At 48.6% G+C, this 22,362-nt stretch overlaps 7 protein-coding genes across 7 annotated transcripts; 4 read left to right on the forward strand and 3 right to left on the reverse strand.

The window, feature by feature from the left end:
• Positions 1–1,998: 1,998 nt before the first annotated feature.
• On the reverse strand, positions 1,999–2,919 carry N7509_006518 (uncharacterized protein; the record flags this gene model as incomplete). The annotated part of the gene is made up of 1 exon (XM_056631155.1): positions 1,999–2,919. One exon carries the CDS (start codon positions 2,917–2,919, stop codon positions 1,999–2,001), a length of 921 nt encoding a protein of 306 aa, XP_056488416.1.
• Positions 2,920–3,621: 702 nt separating this feature from the next.
• On the forward strand, positions 3,622–3,807 carry N7509_006519 (Zinc finger NHR/GATA-type; the record flags this gene model as incomplete). The annotated part of the gene is made up of 1 exon (XM_056631156.1): positions 3,622–3,807. One exon carries the CDS (start codon positions 3,622–3,624, stop codon positions 3,805–3,807), a length of 186 nt encoding a protein of 61 aa, XP_056488417.1.
• A 3,387-nt stretch (positions 3,808–7,194) lies between these two features.
• N7509_006520 (uncharacterized protein) lies at positions 7,195–7,395 on the forward strand (the record flags this gene model as incomplete). The annotated part of the gene is made up of 1 exon (XM_056631157.1): positions 7,195–7,395. The coding sequence occupies one exon, from the start codon at positions 7,195–7,197 to the stop codon at positions 7,393–7,395; it is 201 nt and encodes a 66-aa protein (XP_056488418.1).
• Positions 7,396–10,235: 2,840 nt separating this feature from the next.
• On the reverse strand, positions 10,236–10,625 carry N7509_006521 (uncharacterized protein; the record flags this gene model as incomplete). The annotated part of the gene is made up of 1 exon (XM_056631158.1): positions 10,236–10,625. One exon carries the CDS (start codon positions 10,623–10,625, stop codon positions 10,236–10,238), a length of 390 nt encoding a protein of 129 aa, XP_056488419.1.
• Positions 10,626–16,274: 5,649 nt separating this feature from the next.
• Positions 16,275–18,111, forward strand: N7509_006522 (uncharacterized protein; the record flags this gene model as incomplete). Its single annotated transcript, XM_056631159.1, has 3 exons — positions 16,275–16,552; positions 16,603–16,803; positions 16,872–18,111. The coding sequence occupies 3 exons, from the start codon at positions 16,275–16,277 to the stop codon at positions 18,109–18,111; spliced, it is 1,719 nt and encodes a 572-aa protein (XP_056488420.1).
• A 132-nt stretch (positions 18,112–18,243) lies between these two features.
• N7509_006523 (Zn(II)2Cys6 transcription factor) lies at positions 18,244–19,951 on the reverse strand (the record flags this gene model as incomplete). Its single annotated transcript, XM_056631160.1, has 5 exons — positions 18,244–18,601; positions 18,656–18,891; positions 18,941–19,037; positions 19,091–19,783; positions 19,836–19,951. 5 exons carry the CDS (start codon positions 19,949–19,951, stop codon positions 18,244–18,246), a joined length of 1,500 nt encoding a protein of 499 aa, XP_056488421.1.
• A 314-nt stretch (positions 19,952–20,265) lies between these two features.
• N7509_006524 (Short-chain dehydrogenase/reductase SDR) lies at positions 20,266–21,273 on the forward strand (the record flags this gene model as incomplete). Its single annotated transcript, XM_056631161.1, has 1 exon — positions 20,266–21,273. The coding sequence occupies one exon, from the start codon at positions 20,266–20,268 to the stop codon at positions 21,271–21,273; it is 1,008 nt and encodes a 335-aa protein (XP_056488422.1).
• Between the last annotated feature and the right edge of the window lie 1,089 nt (positions 21,274–22,362).

The raw sequence follows: 22,362 nt of genomic DNA on the forward strand, positions 1-22,362 counted from the left end.
TAGCATCAAAGGACTGAGAATATGAAGGCTCGATCTTGATATTCTCTCAGAGATTCAGCCATGTTCTGGTTCATCTGGTTGTTCCGATGATGTAATTTTTGGGGGATCGTGTTTGCACTGTTTGGTCAATCAGGTGACCGGCAGTTCTATTTTGTCATGATTAAGTGATTGATTGAGATTCTGAAAATTAAGAGGAAAAAACGAGGAATTGCTAGGAGAGAGGTAAGTATTTCCAGTCTGTAAACTAATCATTCAGCCTCCTCTGTGAGGCAAGATGCCGGTGAAGCGCAGCGAGCGCGGAGGAAACGCGTCTAGCTACGACAGCACCTACTCCAAGATAAAAGCCGAACAAAATCTCGCTTCCTTTCGTACGTTAAAAGGACAGCTCTGATTACAAACATTGATCAGCTTAAGGCGCGTTTTACTAATTCCAGCTTCAAGCGGACTCACAATATCAAGGGGCCGCTTCTTCTTTCTCGTGAAGGAGTGTTTTAAACATCCAGAAATATTGATCCAGCACTGTATAACTGAGCGGGCGGTGATGAGTGATGAAGCTTCGATGAATCGGCCTTATACGATGGAGCGAAATCGCATTTTAACAAGAGACAAGATCATGGGACTTTTTCTAGTTCAGTACCATTAATCGATCGACGCTGCGGCTAGAACAAAGGGGTGCCTGGATTCCTTCCAAAATATCCTGCGTTTCCCCCTGGCACCCCACATACCACGTTAAATGGAAAACAAAAATTCAACACTACAAGGCTTGCTGTAGTATACCGCTTTGGTTGTAGACCACCAAAGTGCACGCCGGGTAATTCCGGAGTCCACCATTCTGGCGGGTGCAGAGACTTGTTTGGCGGCAAGATTGATTAGGTTATGCGCGAGAATGTCGCAGAAGATTGGTATCTGTGATCGGCAAAGGTCTCATTGCTGATTCCTTGAATTTCAGCCTTTCCTTTCCTTAAAGTAAAAGAGCTGCTTGCTCTGCAATGTTAAAACACAATCTGAGGGCCAGCTCTGTTGGTACACTCACAATCCTCAACAGTGATCGCAGCTGTGGAAACGACAAGGCGGGCTACAGCAAAATAAATACCCCAGGTCTCCTGCCAGCACAACCGTCACTCTCGAAACATACCATAGTCAGCTCTGGACAAAAGGTCATAAGTTCTCTTATACCTGTGTTCGAACAGGCGCCTGCTGCCTCGTCTATAGTTTGTCTACGCTCGATTGTGAACTTCGCTTATGGCAGCTAGGTGGATCGCTGCTCGGTCACTTGACACCATGCTGACGTGGAAGCTCTCTTGAATACATATCCATGCCATGTCAGTGATAGTTGCCCTTTCGGCTTAGCCGCCGGGCGTTAATAAATTGTGTATGTGTGTACTACTACTACTACTACTACTACTACTACTACTACTATAGTATAGAACCAACTGATTGATGATCTTTTGAGACCATGCCATCGTTTTGCACCAAGAATTTATTTCGACCATGTCATAAGTTTGAGGAATAAGGAAGGTAGGGATTAAAATAGAAGCGTATTTCACTGATGCATTGAAGTGATCGCGCCCGCATCAATTGGCGCAAGGGGGTGGGAAACAACTGTCTTGACCAGTGAGCCACTCGTCCCTAATAGTTTCGGATCTAGGAAGACAACACATGCAATTTTAGCGAAAATATGTGTTCCCAGAATCCACGTGGACGGAGCAAATTGGCAGCTCGTAACTGACTGGAAAGAATGGCAGGTTACCAGGTGGGCACACAGCGTACCTCTTGGGGGGATGGTGGGTGATTGAAGAAGGCATGGGCGCGCGAAGGAGAGTTGGGTGGCACACAGGCTTACATGGCCCACTCGCTTACCGGTCACGTTGGCTTGTGGAATTATTCCTCTCGTAATGGCCTGTACCCTTGTACGTAGCACCTTTAGGACGAAGATGACAATGAACTGTCCCAGACACTCGTGGTGAGGAGTGGACAGGGTCCTATCGAACATCAACGTCAATTGCTTCCAGACTTGAGACTTGTAGCATGTTCTTCAGAGGCCTGGCCTGTTCCCACAGCCACTGCGTGATTTATATCCGATACTATTCTGGTTGCGTCCACGAAGGATGGGTACCGGCCACCCGCCACATTGAACGTTGGCGGCTGATGGGCAATTTCGACCAGGTTTCCCAGAACAGCAACCTCAAGTTTCAGTTTGATACTGTATAAAGTGGCCTTGATGGTTGTTTGATATATGTAGAAGTTCATAAATTCGATGATCATCAACGCGATATCCATAAGGATACAAGCCAAATTGACGGCGAGCAGTTGCAATATAGTCTTTCGGCTGACATCGTCGGCTTTCAATCGCAGCATACGACTGATCTCACACAGATAAATTCCAGATATTGTGGCCTCTTGGATACAGAATCCAGTCAACTGCACCTTCTCCATGACATTGTACCCCGAGATTGAGGTCGGGGAGCCAGAAAAGTTGGCAGTGTATGTCAGGACTGTGGTTGGCACGTGGAGTATGAAGATGTTCATGATAATCATTCCTTTCACCAGGCGAAGCACCCGCAGGTTCTGTAGAACCAAGTGCAGTCGGGAATAAAGCACAAACGACTCCCCCGTGACCATGGTCCACCAGCCCACAGTCAACAGGGTCAGAGGAACCCAAGTTGCGGATGTGAGACCGAAGAACTTTATGAGATACCCGACCGAGTATGGCAATATACCCATGGAAGCTATCAACATGCTCCAGAAATAGGGGCCTTGATATCGCTTAAAGGTGAGGAAGATCAGCACAACCAGCTCGATCACGTTGTACAAGGCAACGCCCAAAAAGGTCGCGATGGTGATGCGGACTACATTGCTGTTGCCAGTATAGCTACCTGTAATCCAGACCCCTGGACTAGAGGAGCTTGACGAGGACATCTCATAATAATGTCGTTGAGTGGTGAGGATGTTTGTCTGAAAAACAGAGGGACATTTGAAGTAGACGTTGCGTGGCGGGGTTTAGGTTTCGGGGGCGAACCGTACGCCAAGTCTGACAAGTTGAATAGTACGTACGTGTAAATATGCAGCACCTGCGACTAACAAAATAAAATTAGTGTGGATTGGATTTAATGCTGATGTTAGCAAAAATTATCTCCCTGTCCCTGTCTTTGTCCAGTCAATTGCGTGGCAGATTAACGTGCATCTCCCTACTTGCGGAGACGGTGGCGAAGACATCACTGGGTTGCCACCTGTATCGGCAATCACTGAGGTCATCATTTCTCTATGGTTTATGGTTTTGGGTCTTCTCTCTCAACTCGAATCGCGGTTCTGACGATGGCGAATGCTGCCGCAAGTCCTTTCTTCATCCACCACCGAGCGAACCCGTTTTCTCCGAGGATGGTAGGCTAAATAAAGTGCAAAATCTCTATTATAATCAGATTTTGGAGTATTTCCCAGGAAGGTTGAAGGGTTCTTTTCAGATCCGCTTTAGCACAAGGCTCAAAGGCCGATGAATGAAAATTACTCGACCAAGTCGAATACGAGGATTCAATCTGTACTAACAGAGAGAGGATCTTATCAACAGGATTTGACACATTCTATTAAATCATATCTGGAGATCATGAAGACGCACCTACCCAAATGCAATGGCGGAATCAGGATGCTCTCGTGCGGATACGAAAGTCCGTGGTGAACCATAAGCAAGCACTGGCTGAGCAAATGGCCCAGCGTGAGGCGTTCAAGCCCGAGGACGACAAGCACATACCCTTGTGCCAAGAAGAGTTCAAGGGTGTGGGCGGCTTTGCTGGCTCTAATTCGACAAAATAGCGTCGATTAAGTAAATTGTATCTTTATATGTTACTTGTCAATAGCTTCTCTCCCTTTTCTCTCGTTGTGAATGACACTCGTATCAACCCACACTGGTGGGGCCATGTATATCTAACCACGTTCCTGCAGAAGACGGTAACTGCTGGTCGTTACCGTAGCTGCACTCGAACCCGAAGCATCAGAATGGCGGCGGGGTCTAAATGGTGCCTGAACGCTGTGTAACGCCTGCGGTCTGCGCTCAGCCAAGGTGATGCGGAAGATGGATATTAACAAAAACTCAACCTCGATCCAGTCGAGCACGCATGCTTCATGGCCGCTATGGTGTATACGTAACGCGGCCGCCAATTTCCTCCAAGCATTTATTCCTGTTCTACTATCACTCTCGCCTAAATCTCAAAAAACTCTCCTCGATCTTAACCTCAGTCAGAAAAATCAAAATAATGCCCGCCACATACAATAACCACGGGGATAATCCCACGATGTATTGGAGGCTGAGTACAAAGTGGCTCGGAAATGGTTTATGGTCAATATATGTATACAAGCGGCAGTCTCCACGGTCGCCATATACATCTATTATTCTATTGCACACGATCAAAGCGCCGCATCCCCGCTCTCAAAGTGGAAAATCGATGATGTCCTAGCAATTCGATTCTTGGATAGTGGAATAGTGCCTTCGTCGACCGAGTACCATTTAGCCGAGCTTCAATGTGACAATAGCTGCCTGCTGTCCAATCAAAGTTTCTGCCGGGGATATTCAATAGGCAGATATGTCGCCGTACTCGGATTATAATTTCGAAGAAAAGAATTGATTGGCTGATCCCTGAGATTATTCTGTTCTCAACTACGGAAAGCGCCCTGTCTGCTTCACGGGGCGCTTCAAGAAAAATCTCAATAAATGCCTAGATTCAGTATAGAAAACTGATACTTGTACCCGACTTTGCTCTTTGCATCGAAATCAAATGACTGTAACAGCATGCAGTCTGTTCATTTCGAAAGGACGACTTCCCGAGAGAGAAAACTTGCAGAAAGGCATACAATAAATTCATGCAGGGAACCTAGCAGTTTCACAATCACCGACGCTCTCATTCAGCTACTTCCAAACCTAACACAGGACTTGATCCCAACACTCTGTCAAGCTTAGTCAGTTCTATCTATCTCCTTTTAAGGGTCTTTCTCAACCGCCGTCCGCCGTGTCAAAGACTGTCACCACATATATGGCCGTGTCTATCGGTGAAGTTTCCTGTCAGAGCATGAAGCGGTAACTTACGGCTAGCATTTCGTGGGTCACATAAAAAACCCACATTTCTTTGTTTTGTATGGTAAATTGATTCAACTGGCAACCTCGGTGGATTAACTGTCAGAGTTGGGCGAAGGCATATAGACTAGTACAGTTAGATCCAATCGTGAGACAGTTGTTCTATCTAGGTACTGAATCGAGTTGATCGATCCGGCTAGTTCGCATAGGCTAGTTGTATCACTTTAGAGAATATCCTATCCGATCAGTCGCTGAAGCTTTCTACACTCAATGCTTTCCTGAGTTTTGTGACTCAGAACCATTCAATTGAGACATTGGACTTCATTACTGACGTGAAATCCTTCTGTGACATTTACCCTATGTACCTAGCTTCTAACGGCAACAACGACATGCTTTTTGGATCATCCGCTTATCGGTAATTTATGGGAACGTTTGATGGCCACATAAATTTACCCCGGATCCCCAAGTGAAATTAACTTACCAGGGTATATTCGTGACCAGCTACTTAGCTCTGCTTATACGACCGTATCCTCACCAGGCCCATAACAATTACAGCCTGTATTCAGCCATGCCTGCGAAGTTTTGACAGGAAATGCATTGGTACGCTTCATCAAAAGTTTTCCTTCACCATACAATTACCACGCAGCCCCTGCATATGTTCCTAATTCGACTCCTGGCCATTCAAATTTTGACCAGATCTTATCTCTGACAGCATATACACCGGAGGAAAATGATCTGTATGCTGAATCTACTCAAATGTGAACGATGAAGTTTCTAACTCCATATTCTAGTCGCCCGGTTGTTGATTTGGGAACTAAACTGTTTGAACAGACCTATCATCAGACAAGATTCCAAATAACATTGCAATTCTTCAAATGTTTGACGGTCAGAAAGTTTGGTATTTTAATGCTTGATGATCAGCGTTCTTGACATCGCACAAATTTGAGACATCGCATCTTGCGGCTCTGTCATCGCCGACGGGCGAAATTTTTTTCTTTCGTTGAGGTTCTCTCCTGTCTTATTCTAAATGACAGTTATCAGAAGGCACTGGCTGCAAAAATCCTCGGCTTTATATATTTGAAAATACCACATGGACCAATCATTGTCTAGACATTAGTTTCAGCAATCTTAGACTATTCGGTTCAAATGTTGTCGCTAACGCTAGAGAAAGAAGTTGGAAAGAACACACGGAAGCGGAGAGCTGAGTGGTTTGTTGGCTGCGCGCGCATTGGCTGGTGATCCACGTGATGCTGTATGCAGTCAGATGTTTGGCGCCAACAACAGCAAGACAAGGGGCCACCTGCCAAGGAGACCATCAGTTTACTACTCGAGTCCGGCATTTTCTTAATTAAATGCATGCATGTCCGGCTATCACAAGGTACAGATGATGAGGTCATATCCGTCATGTATTGGCATAGGTATCCTTCTAGAAGTCTAAGTTACCGGCGCCTAGAACGTCTCCAAGATAAGATAAGCTAGCTAATTGAATTGATTTTACAAAAAGCCACACCGAGCCAACTCCAGCAAAGCCTAATCCAAAGCCTAAAATAGCGTAACGGTCTCGCCCTTGGCAGTTTTCCGTAGGGTAGACGGCTTCTGGGGCCGAGACACCAAGGTGAAAGGGAAGTCCTGCTGCACTCCTCCTCGGACCATGGGATATAAACGTCGTATCGCCTGGTTGCCTTGGCCTGCTTGAGTCCATCTAGCAGAGGCACCCAGGACTTACTTTCGTAATACTCCGAGGTTACATCGAAAGTTCCGGTGAGGTGTATTGTAAGCTCCTGTAGTCTGCTGAGACTTAAGAGCACATTGCACGCTTCAAACCAGGTCTTGTACCGTGGAGAGTCTGGGTGTAGAAGTTGAGAAAAATCCCAGGAGTAGTTAAGTCTTGTAATCTGATGTAGACGCTGAGGAAGTATACATCTTTTCATGTAAAGAAGTGTATCCACGTGATCAACATCAAAGATGTTGTCTTGGTATAGCATTGGCACTGCTTCAGCGTATACTAGCCGACAGGTCTGCAGCAGAGGAAGAAGGTTGGCAGGTCGTGTGGGCTGGGCACTGTTCTTGGCTCGGTACACGCGTGTAAAGGTACCACGAAGGGCTCCGATTCTCGTCATGCACCAGCAGTCATGCCTGTGGGTCTCCAGGTCCTTAGTCAGGTCCTTTGGCTGGGCGCATTCAAGAGCGACGAGTCTGTTGGGGACACGGGCCATGTGAAGCAGCTGCCCGCCTACGGCGTGCCTCCATATATCTCGGCGAATCTCGACGGGCAGTGTCGAAAGCAGCCGAGACTGCGATTGGTCGGCTGTGCGCTGACGGCCCGAAAATGAAGTTTTGCGGGCAGCCTTTATGATATTTGGGCCAGGCCGGTTTCGCAGCATGTATCTGCTGCTGCTGCTTTGCTGCTCTCTTCCATCTCTCCTGCCGCCCTCGTCATCTCCATTGTCTCCACCATCTTCAGAAGAAAGTGGAAGTGTCAGAGCCCGCGGTCGTTTGGCCGGCAGCAGCGGTGGTGTGTTGGCCGCTCGTGCGGCCGCCGTGCCATCGGGGTCCTAAGCGTTCCCGCATGGCACTGGGGGCCACATGAAAGGGTTATCATCCTCGTCATCATAAGCCATTGCCTAGACGGGAGAAAAGAGAGCGAAGAGGACAGAAGATGAAGAAAAGAAAAGAGGAAGAAAGAAAACTGATGAACTGAAGGGGTGGTCAAATACCACTAGGACCCCTCAGGATAGGCTTATTCATCGTTCACCCAACTGGAAGACGCGCGCGTTGCACGCATCGGGCCTGAAACGAAAGCGGGGGAAAATAGGAATTGGAAGCGAAAAGCAGCGTTGAATTGTTTTGGATGAAGCAGTAATTGCGACTGAAATCCAAATGAACCAATGAAAAAGTGGCACCAGATGACTAATACCCGCAACAAGGGAGATAGTTAGTGTCAAGAGGGTCGCAGTTTTACTAGTGCGTCCGAGGAATATTCAGCATCCCCATATGCCTATTTTCAACCATGTTGGCATGGCTCTAAACGACCTTACTAAGCCCACATCGCATATATTCTGTACTTTCCATAGTATTCAAAATCCACACTCTCGAGTACTCAATTGGCTATGCCTGTACTAGTCCGTACTGTAACGACAACGTTCCGACATGATCAGCTAGGGCTGAATCATCATATTTAGCAACGGAACAAGATCGCAGGGTGAGTGCTTGCTTGGCACTATTCGAGATTTCTGATACAGTAGTAACGAGATGGTTTGCATGATAATATTGACAGAGTCACGGATGGCTTCCACATCTGCCTACCATGTTCCGCTTGCTCCCCTCCATTTGCGGTAGGCTCGAATGCATTGATCTTCTCGGAAATATATCCTCAGGAATCGGCGTTGTTTGGGGGCGTTGAGGAACACGATGTTGAGTGCCGTCGAATATCCATCACCGAAATAGCAATTATCGTCGTTGAGAACAAGTAAAATGAGGCCGCAGAATCCTTTTCGTGCCACCGATTGCAGCAACAGCGAGTATGCATCTCGACTAATTCAGATCCATGTTTATAAAAGTTGGCACGACGCGTCCTTTATCTTTTAACCTGTAGGAACTGTGCCACGAATGTTGAAAGGATGTTGACTCTCCAGGAAAATGACTCCTTAATCGTTGATCGCACACCGAAAACAAAACTGTGGTGCCACCAAAAGCAGCATAAAATCAATGGTGAAACGGTTTAACAGGCCACAATCTGAGGGCCAGCTCTGTCGGGATCCTTACAATTCTCGCTGCGCAAGCAACAAGGCGGGCCACAGCACTATAAATTTCCCAGATCTCTCGCCAGCATAGCAGTCACTTGCAAGACATACCACAATCAGCCCTAGGCAGGCAAAAGACCCTAAACTTTCCCCCTTTATTTCGCCCGTCACTTGTGCTTACACAATTGAGCACATCGTGCCTGACCACTGCTTTGAGCTGGCACGAGACAACATGAGCCAACAGATCTACGTTGGATACTGTACATACCTTTCCCCAACATCCACTTAGTCTCTTTCTGGTACGGATAGAATCCGAAATCTCATACTTGTGATCGTACTGAAACGTGTAACCTCGCCTCTATTTTGCCTATGCTTGGTTATAATACGTTTATAGCAGGTATCTGTATCGCTGCTCAAGCGCTGGACACTGTGCTGACGTGTAAGCTGTTTTGAGTCACAACCCTTTTGCTATACTGTTCGTCACGGTCCTAACCGACGTACATTGCCTGGCTTTGGGCATTTTAAACCAGGTCGCGAGAACGGTGAGTTTTTTGAAGCGCCTCCATATGCCTCCTTACTGACCATTCATGATATGTAGATCTTTATCGTCGATCGCGCCAGTCATCCAGCGAGCAATTGACTTGGTCGTGCTGAAATGCAGTTTCGCACGTCTGGAAGCTGCTACCTCGACCTTATTCTTCATGAACATTAGCGGGCAAAGTACGTTCTGATCATCGTGGGAGTTTCAAGGTCAGTAACCCGGTGCTGATAATCCGCTACAGAAGGCAACCATTCTACCACAAGCCGCACTGCGGTCAGTGCTGTCAGACGCGGGCCTTGTTGTAATTAAAAGGAAGATTTAATTGTCTATCCAAAAGAGAACAACTGAGGCTATATACACAGCGACACGATCAACTTGGCTCTTTGTAAAGACACCTCGGTAACTAATTCCGATGGCGCGGCTTGCTTCCTGATCTGCACAAGCCTCATATCACAATAGTTGGTACTGTGAAGCCCAGCAAGTCGTTTTGCAGCGTGAATCAGGCTTAAGGCAGGCCGTTCAAGCCTTCGCCACTTCCGAAGGCCCATCTCGTGTGAGGCACCAGATCGAAGTTTTTTTTATCTTACAATCAACCTCAGCGAGGAGATCTTCTCGCTTGATAGAGGGCTCACTTTGAATAGTGTCGTATATATGATCTCGGTCCTCCTCCGAGCTTCCGCGGAGCACCAGGGCGAGGGCGTGAAGCACAGTTTAAGCGATTCTTCTCTTCGCGTAGCGTATACTGTACTTTTGGAACCCCACAGTAGGTTTCCTCGGAGTACCCGCCACTACACCATCGCTGCCGGCTGATTAACTTCAGTGCGGTGCATTTCCAGCTCCCAGGGGCTCTGAGAACCTCGAAAATGACGATTAAGGAGCTCGAAGATTTTCAGAAGGTCAGAGGTTCGTTGATTCTGCTTTGGGTGAGCAAAGTCGTGAGCGCAAAATAAGGCCATAATAACCCGAGTCTGAAACATACAGTTATCACATCTTCTGCGTCCGCCGATGAAAATCGAATCAGTTGGTTGACCGACTCATGGTCACCAAGGACGGCGTCGATCCAAGAATCAGCAACATTCAATTCCCAATTGCCTTCCGAAGACCGCAAATCTGGATGGTGTTGGGATATCGAGAGAAGCTTGCGTTCGATGGCGGGGACAGAACGGTCATAGCCTCGACGCAAGAGCAGGAAGCGCACGGCTTTACAGCAGATTTGTCGCGAGGAAAAATAAACTGCAATAGTCACCTCGTCGGCTGACCACTGGTTTCCAGGCGACATTTCAGTCGGTGCCTACCTCTTGAGTCACACCTGGGCGACCTTCATGTACCCATGGAGATGAGAAAAGGAGAGGGCGAAGACTTGTAATCTCGAGTCGGGAGCTGGCGATTGCTCTGACCAATCAAGCTTGGGTAGTACTCGCCCCGCCTCGGAAGTTGACTCAATTCGAAAAGGTCGGGAAGTGCTTGCCTTTCTGCCTGAATATGCCTGAATAAATCGACGAGCAGAGTACCCTTTACCGACCAAGCAGCGTTTGTCAAAAGGATGTTCGTCCGAATGATGATGACGATGATGATTCATTTGCCCGATGGAACTCGCTCTAAATATGTTGCTATGCGGGATCGCGTGCCGCGGGAGGGATAAGGCGGTGTGGTGCACTCACGCGTCGCAGCGCGTCGTTCCTGAGCGTGTCGCGTGGGGCATACGTGAGATGTCTACTCTGAAAGAAACATCAGCGGCAACGTTTGAAGTCAACAAGCACGTCTTCCCCACCATGTATCACAAACCGACCTGGCATCTTTCGGATAACAATTGGGCCATTGTGACCGTCGCGGCAATCGACTGGCCGTACTTGCGAGGCTGCTTCTGCCGGCGAGTCCGTGCCACTCCGTGGTGAAATCGAGGAGGCATTCGGTCGGGTTGCGGTTGCATTGAGCAATATCATCGGGGGAACAAGGCCAACTTCATTATAGCGACTTGACAACACGTTTAATTGACATCCAAATTATCTTAGTGATGAGAACGTACTTGTCAGCTTCGTTCATGAAATAGGGCATGGTGGCAGCCTTGAATCCCTGCCTGCATTGGGACATGGCCAAAGCAATTTGCCGTTGGATACATTCGATCTAGCACCAATTATCAGCAGCTGGCGCAAGATGGGCGTTCGCAACTTACCTTGCTCGCCGCCTAGATAAGATTCCCAATCAGCCACAATACACTATCCCGATCGGACTCGTGGGAACGGCCGAACCAGGACTGTGTTTCACTGCCCATGTCAGCATGGTTCTGGTAACTGAGGGTGGTACATATTTGCTGTTAGTGTAGTCTGACATTAACATAGGCAAACCAGAGACGAGATAGCGGGTTCAGCTCGATTATACGTTCACTAGGGCCCGCGATTATTCCGTACCGCGGTGAATGGATGGGGGCAATATCTGCCAAGGCTTAGCTGTTTCGTCTTTGCTGTTTCGTGCGCCAGGCAAATCTTCAAAAGTGCCAGGACAAAGTACCACTGGAGGAAAGACTCATAGTATTTGGTCTCAGGGCAAACTTGGAACTGGCCTGAAAACAACTGCTCTCGCAGCGAGGTCTGGGGTAGATCCAGTGCTGCAGCCTGGCTTGTCGCTTGCTCAGCTACAACCAGGGCTCGACAGCGCTGGCCCTCAGCTCGTGGTCGTTAATTTGATGCATCATTGAATGATACTGCCTCTATCTAAACCGTGGTCTTTCTCGGTGGTCGTCGATGCTAGGCTTCTCTTTGCTGTCGCCGGATGCTGTGATGGCTCGCTCAGTCTAGCGTGGAACCGGCTCATGGCTACCGACGAGCCTTCGGATCGGGCGTGGGACAAAACGGTTCATAGGTGTCGGAATACGGCAAGTTTCTAATACATTGAATATTAACCTTCGATCGGACAGGGTAATGCTGAAGAGATAAAAACACTTAGGAATGTTACCGTATGGCTAACCGGAGCGCATCAAGGCTTCCTGAATTGGGCCCGCTAATACGCCAGGCGAAGTGGTCGCTTCAACAAAGTCTTTAGAAACAACGAAGGCGCAAGCATATTGGGAGTCAGTGGCTGGCCAATCAGGCTGGTGCACCTGGCTTAGTTTCAAGGACGATGGGGGAATATAGCTCGGTCATGTCGAGTGCAATATTGACATTCGCCCTATGACGAGAAAGAGACATCAGCGATGTTTTCTTAGGAACAGAGAGCCACAAATAGATAGACTCCGCACTGGTGTTCAAAATGCAGCCCCGGGCGTTGGGAATAGGCAGTGGCAACGCATGGGGCAACTTACAAGACATAGGCTGGCTCATGGTAAAACAATCGGCTTCATATCGGGAGAGCTGTCAGCACAGGCTAACTACTCTCGAAGCTGCCATAGTGATCGAAACTTACTTTACCAGCTACTGCTGCGTGCGTCATTCTAGTCTGGTCAAGTCGGCTTGGTAGTGGATGGTTTCGATCTATGATAAACCATCAGTAGGTTGCTTAGGGGGACCTTTCATAACTCAATGTCTTCGTAACCTGAGTTTAATATCGAGACCATTCCAGGTTCCTTGATTGAACTCCCAGAGGAACAACCGAGAAGGAGCTGAGATTAAACATCTTGCACGTTGGCATGGCCTCAAATGATCGGGCAACTACACTTACCTGCCCTTTACAGATTTCAGTGTCGAGCATAGACGGAATAGAGGCGATACGACAGGTCAGTTCGATCACAAGTGCATGACGGTTCGGGGTTGGGTCAGTCCATACTGGAGGAGAGCAGTTGGCGCAGTCGAGAAGTGTTCGATATTCTTTGCTCCAGGATGACAAAGGAATGCTTGAGAACGACCGTTCTGTTGGCGAGAGTCCCGGTACTTATAGCATTGCATCCAACCCTTACTCTCGAGTCGATGTAACAATCCTTGCGAATTGTGAGGGTCTCAACACCGCTGACCATCAGAATTGCAGCTGGTTTAACATTTAACCTTTGATTGAAGTAGTATTCGGCGACATCACGGCTTTTGTTGCTGACTGAGTATATCAAAAGGCCTCCCTCACTGTTGTTCTCGTTTCAACACTCGCAGCGATACCGCAGAAAAGCGCCGACGACATGTTTCAACATTCATCAACATGGGTCCCTATTTTATTGCGACAGGAGGGGTGGCAAGTGGTTATGCCTTTTCATTCCACTCACCGATGATGAGCGCATCAGTTTTACTCAAAAAATGTCCCAAATCCGAATTATGCAAACATGAAGAATCCACATACTTTAAGTTTCGGTGTATGAGGAACTGTATAGCAATCGTCAGAGACCGATTGCCTCGAGCCTCGAATTATGATAGAGTGAGACTTACCGAGCCTGAGTGCAGGAGCTTCCGCCCCATGCTAAGTACGCCTTTCCACTGCGGGGAATCACTCCTTCTGCACAGCTGATACGCGAATGAAAGCAATACTCAATGGGGCAGTGTGGCTCTTGGCTATCTCAAGACTGGTCTGGGCCTAGAATGATCGGACTAGGAGGGAAGTAGTACGAAGAGCCAGCTCATATGACGTTTACCCTTCTGGGCCGCCTGTGCTCTTCAGTCGGTTTTCCTGTGACTGATTTCCTCTTGAGAAGATTCTCCCATGTACCGAACCCCATCGAACTAAGCGTATATCCTTGGCAAATATCATTTTATTAGTACTATCCAACGATAGCATTATTATTGGTGACCCACAGGCTCCTGGGAGCCAAGGCCAATTATTAACCAATAATTTCAAAGACGACTTGTGAGCATGTGGGCCATTGATGGCACTAATTGGCTTATGTTTCCGAGTAGTAGTACCCACCCGCATCCGCTTCGTTCCCAGGAGATTGATGCAGGTAATGCCTTTGCAAAGACGCGGCTGACCGCAGAGGTTTGTTATTCAAAAACGTAATCGAACTAGTGACTGGCTCACCCTACAAGAAACTCTGTTGTGAGATGGGGCTGTGCGAATCAGCCGCGCGCCGACCCATAGCTTGTATCTACTTGATATTGTGTAGGTGATGGATTTTCCCCGATATGGGAGGTAGGCAACGAACAAACAACCCTGCGGTCTGCCTGCCTTTGGTGAGTTGCTGTTGCGTGGAGTCACGGGCTCATCGCCGGTGAGTGGGATGAAATCGCACGATCTTGTCACCTTGCCCGTCGCAGTAAAGGGCGGACTGACGGTGATGAATGTTGATAACTGTTATCGGTTTGTATCTACGGTATCATGGCTGTTTAAACAATGCCAACAGCCAGAAACGTTTCTATTTTCTGTCTGGATCACCATGCGCAAAATTTAATTCCTCTGAGAGTTGCATTAAACCAATGATGAAATGTTGAGTCAGTCATCATTGAAGAGAAGTTCGTGTTTGAGCCCTCGCAATTAAACATGATGATCTTATTGACGCAGAGTGAATGACTTGCTGAATAACTATAAATACCCGGTCCTTGGCCAGCAGTACCATCGTTCACAATAATTCCTTTGTGATTCTGGAACAAAAAGTGTCAAGTATGATTCGTCTCCACGGCTACTCTTTGGTATGGATTGACCTCCAAATCATGCAATAAAATGAGCTGACCTCTTACATCATTGAAGCCTAACTTTTCTCAATAGTCAATCCTTCAAGAAGTGAGTGTAGGTGCCCAATCATTTGAAACCATGCTAACGCGGAGGATACTCAATATTAGCCCATCCTCCGCTCAACACTGAGAATTTATTGAACAAACGTTTCAAGGATCTGGAGTGGTCCAAGCTGGGGGCACAGTAAGTTCCAAGCTGCCTTCACAGGGTACCTACTAATGATTGATGATAAATAGATGTCATACTTTACAAAATTCCCTACAGTGAACAGCATTTACCGACAACGTGAGTCCAAAAACTACGGCAAAATTGATAGCAGATATCATGTGCTGACGGCTCTGTGGGTTGGCAAACTTTCTATCGCAAGTCACTCGATGTCTTGTAAGTCACGCTTGGGCTTTTCCCTGCTCTTCCCCAACGCCCGGTACTGCACTTCGATCTCAAAATGAACGCTGGCTGTTATGGGCTCTCCATTGTTCAGAAAATATCGCTGATGATTCTTTACACTAGACCTGACAGAGCTATGTTCCCCCTCGTCTTCGAGACTAGACCAGCTGCAACAACCTGACGGGCCAAGCCATTTAATCTCACTACACTTGCGTCTTTGTTGTTTCAGAAGAAATGATTGACACGGGCACTTCGCCTGGCGCATTAAGCAAGCCCATTTCAGGAAGGCTTGATGCCCTTTGCTTAGCCATACGGTAAACTTCCAAAGTCTCTCCATTCCTCTCTTCTACATTACCCTGTCCGAACAGAAATTGACAGCCAATGTATTAGCAACTCACCATATTCTGACGGCCATGAGCCTCTTGCCCATGTCCAAATTGAAGGCTTGTCGGTAGCCATGAGCCGGTCTCACTGATGACCGAGCGAGCCATCGGAGCATCCGCGACAACGAAGAGAGGCCGAGAATCCACCGCCATGGAAAAAGACAACCAACTCTTTCCCAGGTGGCATCAATCAGCAAATTGAAAAGAGCTATTGGCAATAGTCTTAAGGCCAGTTATTTCAATCCTTGATTTCAGTTGATCAAGCGTTAAGACAGCCCATCATGCCACTTCATGCAGGCTTCTGCCGCTAACGTGCCATGCTGCTAAGCCTCAGCTGCGATCTCATCGCTTGGCGACCATGTGGCGATTGTCAGGTACGGAAGGAAGCTCTAGCTAACTAGATTGGGAGTTGACTTTTCTTGCTCAGCCATTGTCATGATGGGATTTCCGGATGTACTGGCTCCGCTAACATGAATGTCCACCTCTTCTCGTGTCAGGTATAAAAGCCCCCTCGAGGGAAAGCTTGTTGGCTCGAATCACAACCATTCATTCCCTGTTCACTTAGTGGGATACCCATCATGTCTACGAAATCTCTTGTGTTTCTTGGTCTGATAAGTACGGCCTTTGGACTGGCAACAAGTACCAGTCATTCCAATCTGCCATCGTGTCGTGCTCTCCCTGGGGACGCCGCATGGCCCAAATCCCACGAGTGGGCCAAGCTCAACAAGACCATCAATGGAAACTTGATTGCAACTATACCTGAGGCTAGCGTATGCCATGAATCTTCTTTCGGAACTTTTGATTCCTCGGCCTGTGCCCAACTCAAAACTACATGGGATGTGGCACTTCCCAGCCAGTGAGTCTCACAGTCTGTCCAAATGGGGTCCCATCACTGACACACGCCAGTATTTCCGCTCCTGGAGATGTTCTCAGCCAGTACTTCCAGAACTACACTTGCGTTCCCTTCACCAATGTGTCTCAGAATTGTGAGCTGGGCAACTTCCCCAACTACGTTGTCAATGTCACTGGAGTAAACGATGTCCGGGGCGCCATTGCGTTTGCTAAAAAGTACAACATAAGAATCGTGATCAAGAACACAGGACATGAGTACGTACTATACCTCTCAATTGATATTTGAACCAGAATTTACTAATAAAAACAGCTACCTGGGCAAGTCCACCGGGAGAGGCAGCTTGTCCCTCTGGACACACAATCTCAAGTCCACCGAGTACATCCCTTCCTACAGCTCCCCCCTATTATAAAGGGCCCGCTGCAAAGCTAGGTGCTGGTATTGAAGGATGGGAAGCCTACGGGCTTGCCAATTCGACAGGTCACCGCATGGTTGGGGGTACCTGTCCTACCGTCGGTGTCGTAGGTGGTTATACACAGGGCGGCGGCCACTCAATCCTCTCTAGCTCCTACGGCACGAGTGCCGACAATGTGCTGGAGTGGGAGGTTGTCACAGTCGACGGTCAGCACCTCATAGCGACCCCAAATCAAAACTCGGACCTCTACTGGGCCCTCAGCGGTGGTGGCGGTGGCACTTTTGCCGTCGTTCTCTCGATGACCGCTCGATTGCACACGGACAGTATAGTGGGTGGTACCCTTCTCAGCTTCAACGACTCGATCGTTGGCAACGCTGCTTACTGGGAGGCCGTGGGTGTATTCCACGCACTCCTTCCTGATTTCCTTGATGGCGGCAACTCCTTCACTTACTCCGTCGAGAAGAACTCCCTATCCGCATACGGAACAATGCCTGGTGCAAATCTCACCGAGGTCAATCGGTTGCTTAAGCCATTCTTAGCTGACCTAGCTCACCGCAATATCACTCCTTACAATACGCCACAAGTCTCACCCAACTACTATACCCACTTTTACACCTACCTGGGTCCAGCCCCCTACGGTTACGACGCTTTCTATCCTTTCACCAACAGCCGCATCATCCCTCGATCACTCGTGGCAAACTCTACCACGAATGCTGTCGTCACAGACCTTTTCCGCAATATTACTCTTGTGGAAGCCTTCTCTCCCTTCTACTGCGACAGTTTCACTGTCGCCACCCAATCCCATCCGGATAACTCGTTGCATCTCGCGTGGCGCGATGGGATGCTTCTTTGTGCTCCTGCGGGCAGCTGGGACTGGAACGCGACGCCAGAGGAAATGACGGCGCGGGATGAGTATGCTGCTAAAACACTGCAGCCGATGATGGATAAGGCGACACCGGGTGGTATGGTCTATCTGAATGAGGCCAATCATCTGTACGCAGATTGGAAGGAAAGCTTCTACGGTAATAAGTACGAGAGACTGCTGAGTGTCAAGAACAAGTACGACCCACAGCAGTTATTGTATGTGAAGACGGGAGTGGGAAGTGACCGGTGGGATGAAGACGGAAACGGGCGCTTATGTAGAGTTTAGTTGTCACTGGGAGTCGTCTATTCTGGTCTGTCGATGGCTTGGATAGAGATTGCGATGGAAAACATGGTTGAACTGTTCATAATTGCATAGGAAGATGTGAACATAATTGAATGCAATATATAGATCACAAACTCACGCCTCCATATTGATAGCCTCCTGGGCCTCCAATAGCTGCAGATAAACACCCGCAACATTCCACCGTACATCAATACTCATGAACCCCTCACGCAGGCTCCTCACCACCTCAAGGCCATGCGCTGATTTACTGCTGGTCCGCATATGGGCGCCACAGATGCGATAGGCAAAATACAGGCCCCACGGGGACATATCCTCTGGATCCCGACCCAAGAAGCATTGTCGCTCGATTAAATTTGCACTAATACGCTCCGTGATTTGTTGAAGGATAACCTTCGCTCGTCGTGGACGATAGGCCTCGATTTCTTCAACTGCATCGGATAATAACCAGGGTGTGTATAGGGCGACCAGGGCACTAAGTTTGGTGTAAACGCCTGTACAAGATAAGGGTGGCCATTGTAGTACTAACCTGTACACGAAGGTGATTTGATCATAGTCCGGGAAATCAATATTCAATGCAGCGGCTAACATTGACTGCAGGGTACGATCGAGCTGTATCCAAACATCATCTTCGCTGGTGAAGTCGGTTGAGAGGTGATAGAGAACTTGGCCCAATAATCTGGCGGCTTGACAAAGCAGAGCAAATTTACTCATATGTCCCGTCATTGGAGACGAGAGAGTCGAGAACCTATCGGGTTTGACGGTCTAATTTCAAGATCAGCAGCTAAAAGCCAAAGATCACGAATTGACATACCCCCTGGTCCCATGCAGCATCATCTGCTGGTAAAAAGTCATCCAATTTTGGATCTGCAGTTGCAAAGGGCCGTCCCGGGCAGCCGATGCTCACAAAGCTTTTGTGTTGTTAGTATCCGAAATAAAAGACTCACGGTGGACAGCAACGAACCGGTCTAAAATGACAATAGCCCACCAGACCCTCCGTCGCTCCTCAACCTCCACCAAAGTGAGCACTCTCCGACTCGGCACCGTGCGACTGACATTAATACCCAAGGCATAGGCATACCTCGCACAGGTCCCGATCGACAAGAATGCAGCAGGGTAGATCCCGTGTCCTAGCTCATAAAGAGCAACAAGAACTCCAGCTTGCAGTACTAAAATAGAGAAACACCCTTCCACGTTTAGATAAAAATGTTTAGTTGAGTTATACAAGGCTGTCCGGGGACTACGAGAACCAGCCGGCGGGAAGGTAGTGATGAGCTTCAGTGCCAATAAAAGAAGAACAACATCGGGCCGCCAGTGGAATGAGGGCTGCAGGTATAAGTCGTAAAAGCGCTTCTTCGAGATGAAGGGCATCCATAGATGAACATGCTCGAAAAACCGCGTTGCCGTGAGCTGGATTTCATCCAAATCGCCTAGTAGTCGTATAATGCACTGCGGGACAGTCCCTGTCGCAGGTGAAGTCTCCACTAAGCCGTGCCGTAGCAGAGCCGGATCGAGAAACAAGATGGTCGGAAAGTCAATAGTCCGAACATCTGCCTGCTCGTCCAGAGGGGAGGGGTACCATCCTCGCTCCGGGCTTGAAGTGGTGGCCGAGTGACTAAGCGCATCTGGTCTCCAATACTCGCAATTTTGATTACGCCTGCGTTGGCCCGCGTTAGCTCTGCTGCTGTAATGTAATCATTCGTGTTTACTTAGCACAGAGGGAGCATCTGGGGAGTGCCTTGTCGCATTTCCTCTTGCGAGACCTGCAGGATTGGCAGGACTGGGGGGATAGGTCGAGGCTGGGTTCATGACTGGGGGTCTGCATGATGAAGGTAGAAGGTGGACGGAGTTCGGTTTCTGGCGGGCTTTGACGGCCGCAGCAAGGAGACTAAGTGGGGAAAGATGACCGCAAAATGCGGGATGTGTATGACAGGCGGAAATTGGGCGGAGATGACCGGATCATTTGCGACCGCATTTGCGGCCGCAAAGGATGACAAACCGCGCACATCGGCCATGGACGGAGAAACTGGAGGCCGAACTATACAAAGAATGGACTCACATAAGTAGCCATAATTGTCGATTCATTCAAGTCATTATACCTTGATATTTATCTGAAAGTCTTCTCCTCTGCTTCTCAACATGGGCTCGCCAAGCCCCTACGCTGCCGCGCATCTCGACCCTCAAGGCGCCGGAGATGCACGACCAACCGCCCTTCAAATCATCAAAGATGAGGGTGCCGAAGGAAAGCTGGCCGGTAAGGTTATTGTCATCACTGGAGCCACATCAGGCATTGGTCTCGAGACAGCTCGTGCCTTGAAGACCACCGGGGCCACTCTGTTCCTCACAGCCCGCAACCGATCTAAGGCCGAGAAGAACCTCGCCGGGATCCTAGAACCCGGCCGAGTCTCGCTGATCGACTTGGATCTGGACTCATTTGCGAGTATTCGTGCTGGGGCTAAAGAAATCCTCGCCGCGTCCAAGGGCCAGGTCAACATTCTTATCAACGGCGCGGGTGTTATGGGCATCCAGAACCGTACGCTCACCGAAGATAGCATTGAGGCGCAATTCTCTGGCAACTATGTGGGGTTCTTCCTCCTCTTCCAGCTTCTGAAGGAAGCTTTGCTAGTCAGTGTGACTCCCGAGCTCAATTCGCGAGTCGTGGTCGTGGCTTCATCTGCCCACCGAGCTAGCACTCTCCCAAGTAGCGACAACTACAACTTCGAAAAGAGCGAATATAGCCACGAAACTGCGTATAACAACGCTAAGCTTGCTGCGGTATATTTGGCCAACACCATTGAGCGGTTATATGGTTCCCAGGGACTACATGCTACCAGTCTCCACCCCGGCGCGATCAACACTGATATATCCCGTAATATGCCTCCGGAGTTCTTAGAGGCTATTATGACCAACCCCTACATTCTGAAGATCTTAAAGTCTTCCCAGCAGGGAGCGGCTACGACAGTGTGGGCGGCTGTGGGCAAGGAGTGGGAGGCAAAGGGTGGCAAGTATCTCGAGGACTGCAAGGAAGCGGACCGTGGTGAGGACGATGGCCAAACCTTCGGCGCCGGATGGGTGAAGCAAACATATAACCCTGAGGAGGAGGATCGTCTCTGGAAGGATTCCCTTAAGATAGTCGGACTGGAGTGAAGTGATCATTTTTCACGCGTTGATAGATGCTATTATTACAGCGCTCAAGAGAGCTAGTATGGCAATGTGATCTGTGCACAGTTGGACTTGATTTCCAGTATTGCGATGTCTTCTTCTTTCTTTTAAACAATGCTTCGTCCTTGTTGTTGGCTATGTGCCATGACTCTCGGTGTAGATAGCCGGTTCTCACCCAAACATCCTTGGTAGCTGTCGACCACATGTGTCGAGGGCGGTAGAGGGGAGGAGGTACGCCTTGAGCACCAGGTGATCGCGGTTCAGTAGCGGGGTTCGGCAGAGGAACAGTTCAAAGCACCACACGGATACCACCCGTTAGACCTGGCCGGGGGGTCTAAGGTCCAGACCCTCCACCCGCCAAGGGTCCCTCAATGAGGGTCCCTTTTTTCATAAGGGTGTATAAAACATAGACCTCATAACCGCCCGCGAGCCGCCCTCCGAGGGCCGCCCACTAGGGTTCCGAAAGGAATAAAGGAATGCGAATATACAACATATTCATATTCGCACTCCGCGAATATGAATATATGTGTTGAGATAGGTAGTTGTAGTGTTCTTGTTGAGGTTACTATCAAAAGTGGGAATACATCTATTGATATGTCCATCTCTAGTCCCGCCATAAGCTTTAACCACCGCGATACTCAACACTCCCACTCGATGGCAACCCATTACCAATGGTGTCAGCGGCCATATGATCGCGGTTGCGACGGGCTCCATTAAAACCTTCAAAAACTTCATTTGTGAAGAAAGGAAGGAAAGGATGCCCTGCGCCTTAATCTCGTTCAATATAAATAAGGTGTCGCAATCACTCGATGCCAAGCCCTCTCCGAAACCACTCAAATCTTTCCCGAGCAAGGGGTTTGGTGAACCCATCAGCAATTTGTTCTGTGGTGGGGATATACTTGAGTTTGACTGTTCCGTTGTCCTGGACCTCTCCCTGCCACTTGCGTTGGATCTCCATATGTTTTGTGCGGGAGTGGTATTGTGGGTTCGAGGAGAGCGCAATGGCTCCTTGGTTATCCCCGCAGATGATCGTGGCGTTTGTTCCTTGGTTCATATTCAATTCGTTGAGAAGCC

Source organism: Penicillium cosmopolitanum (assembly GCF_028827165.1).
Source record: "Penicillium cosmopolitanum strain IBT 29677 chromosome Unknown utg000007l:1.0-333516.0:1.0-333752.0, whole genome shotgun sequence".
Lineage (NCBI taxonomy): Eukaryota > Fungi > Ascomycota > Eurotiomycetes > Eurotiales > Aspergillaceae > Penicillium > Penicillium cosmopolitanum.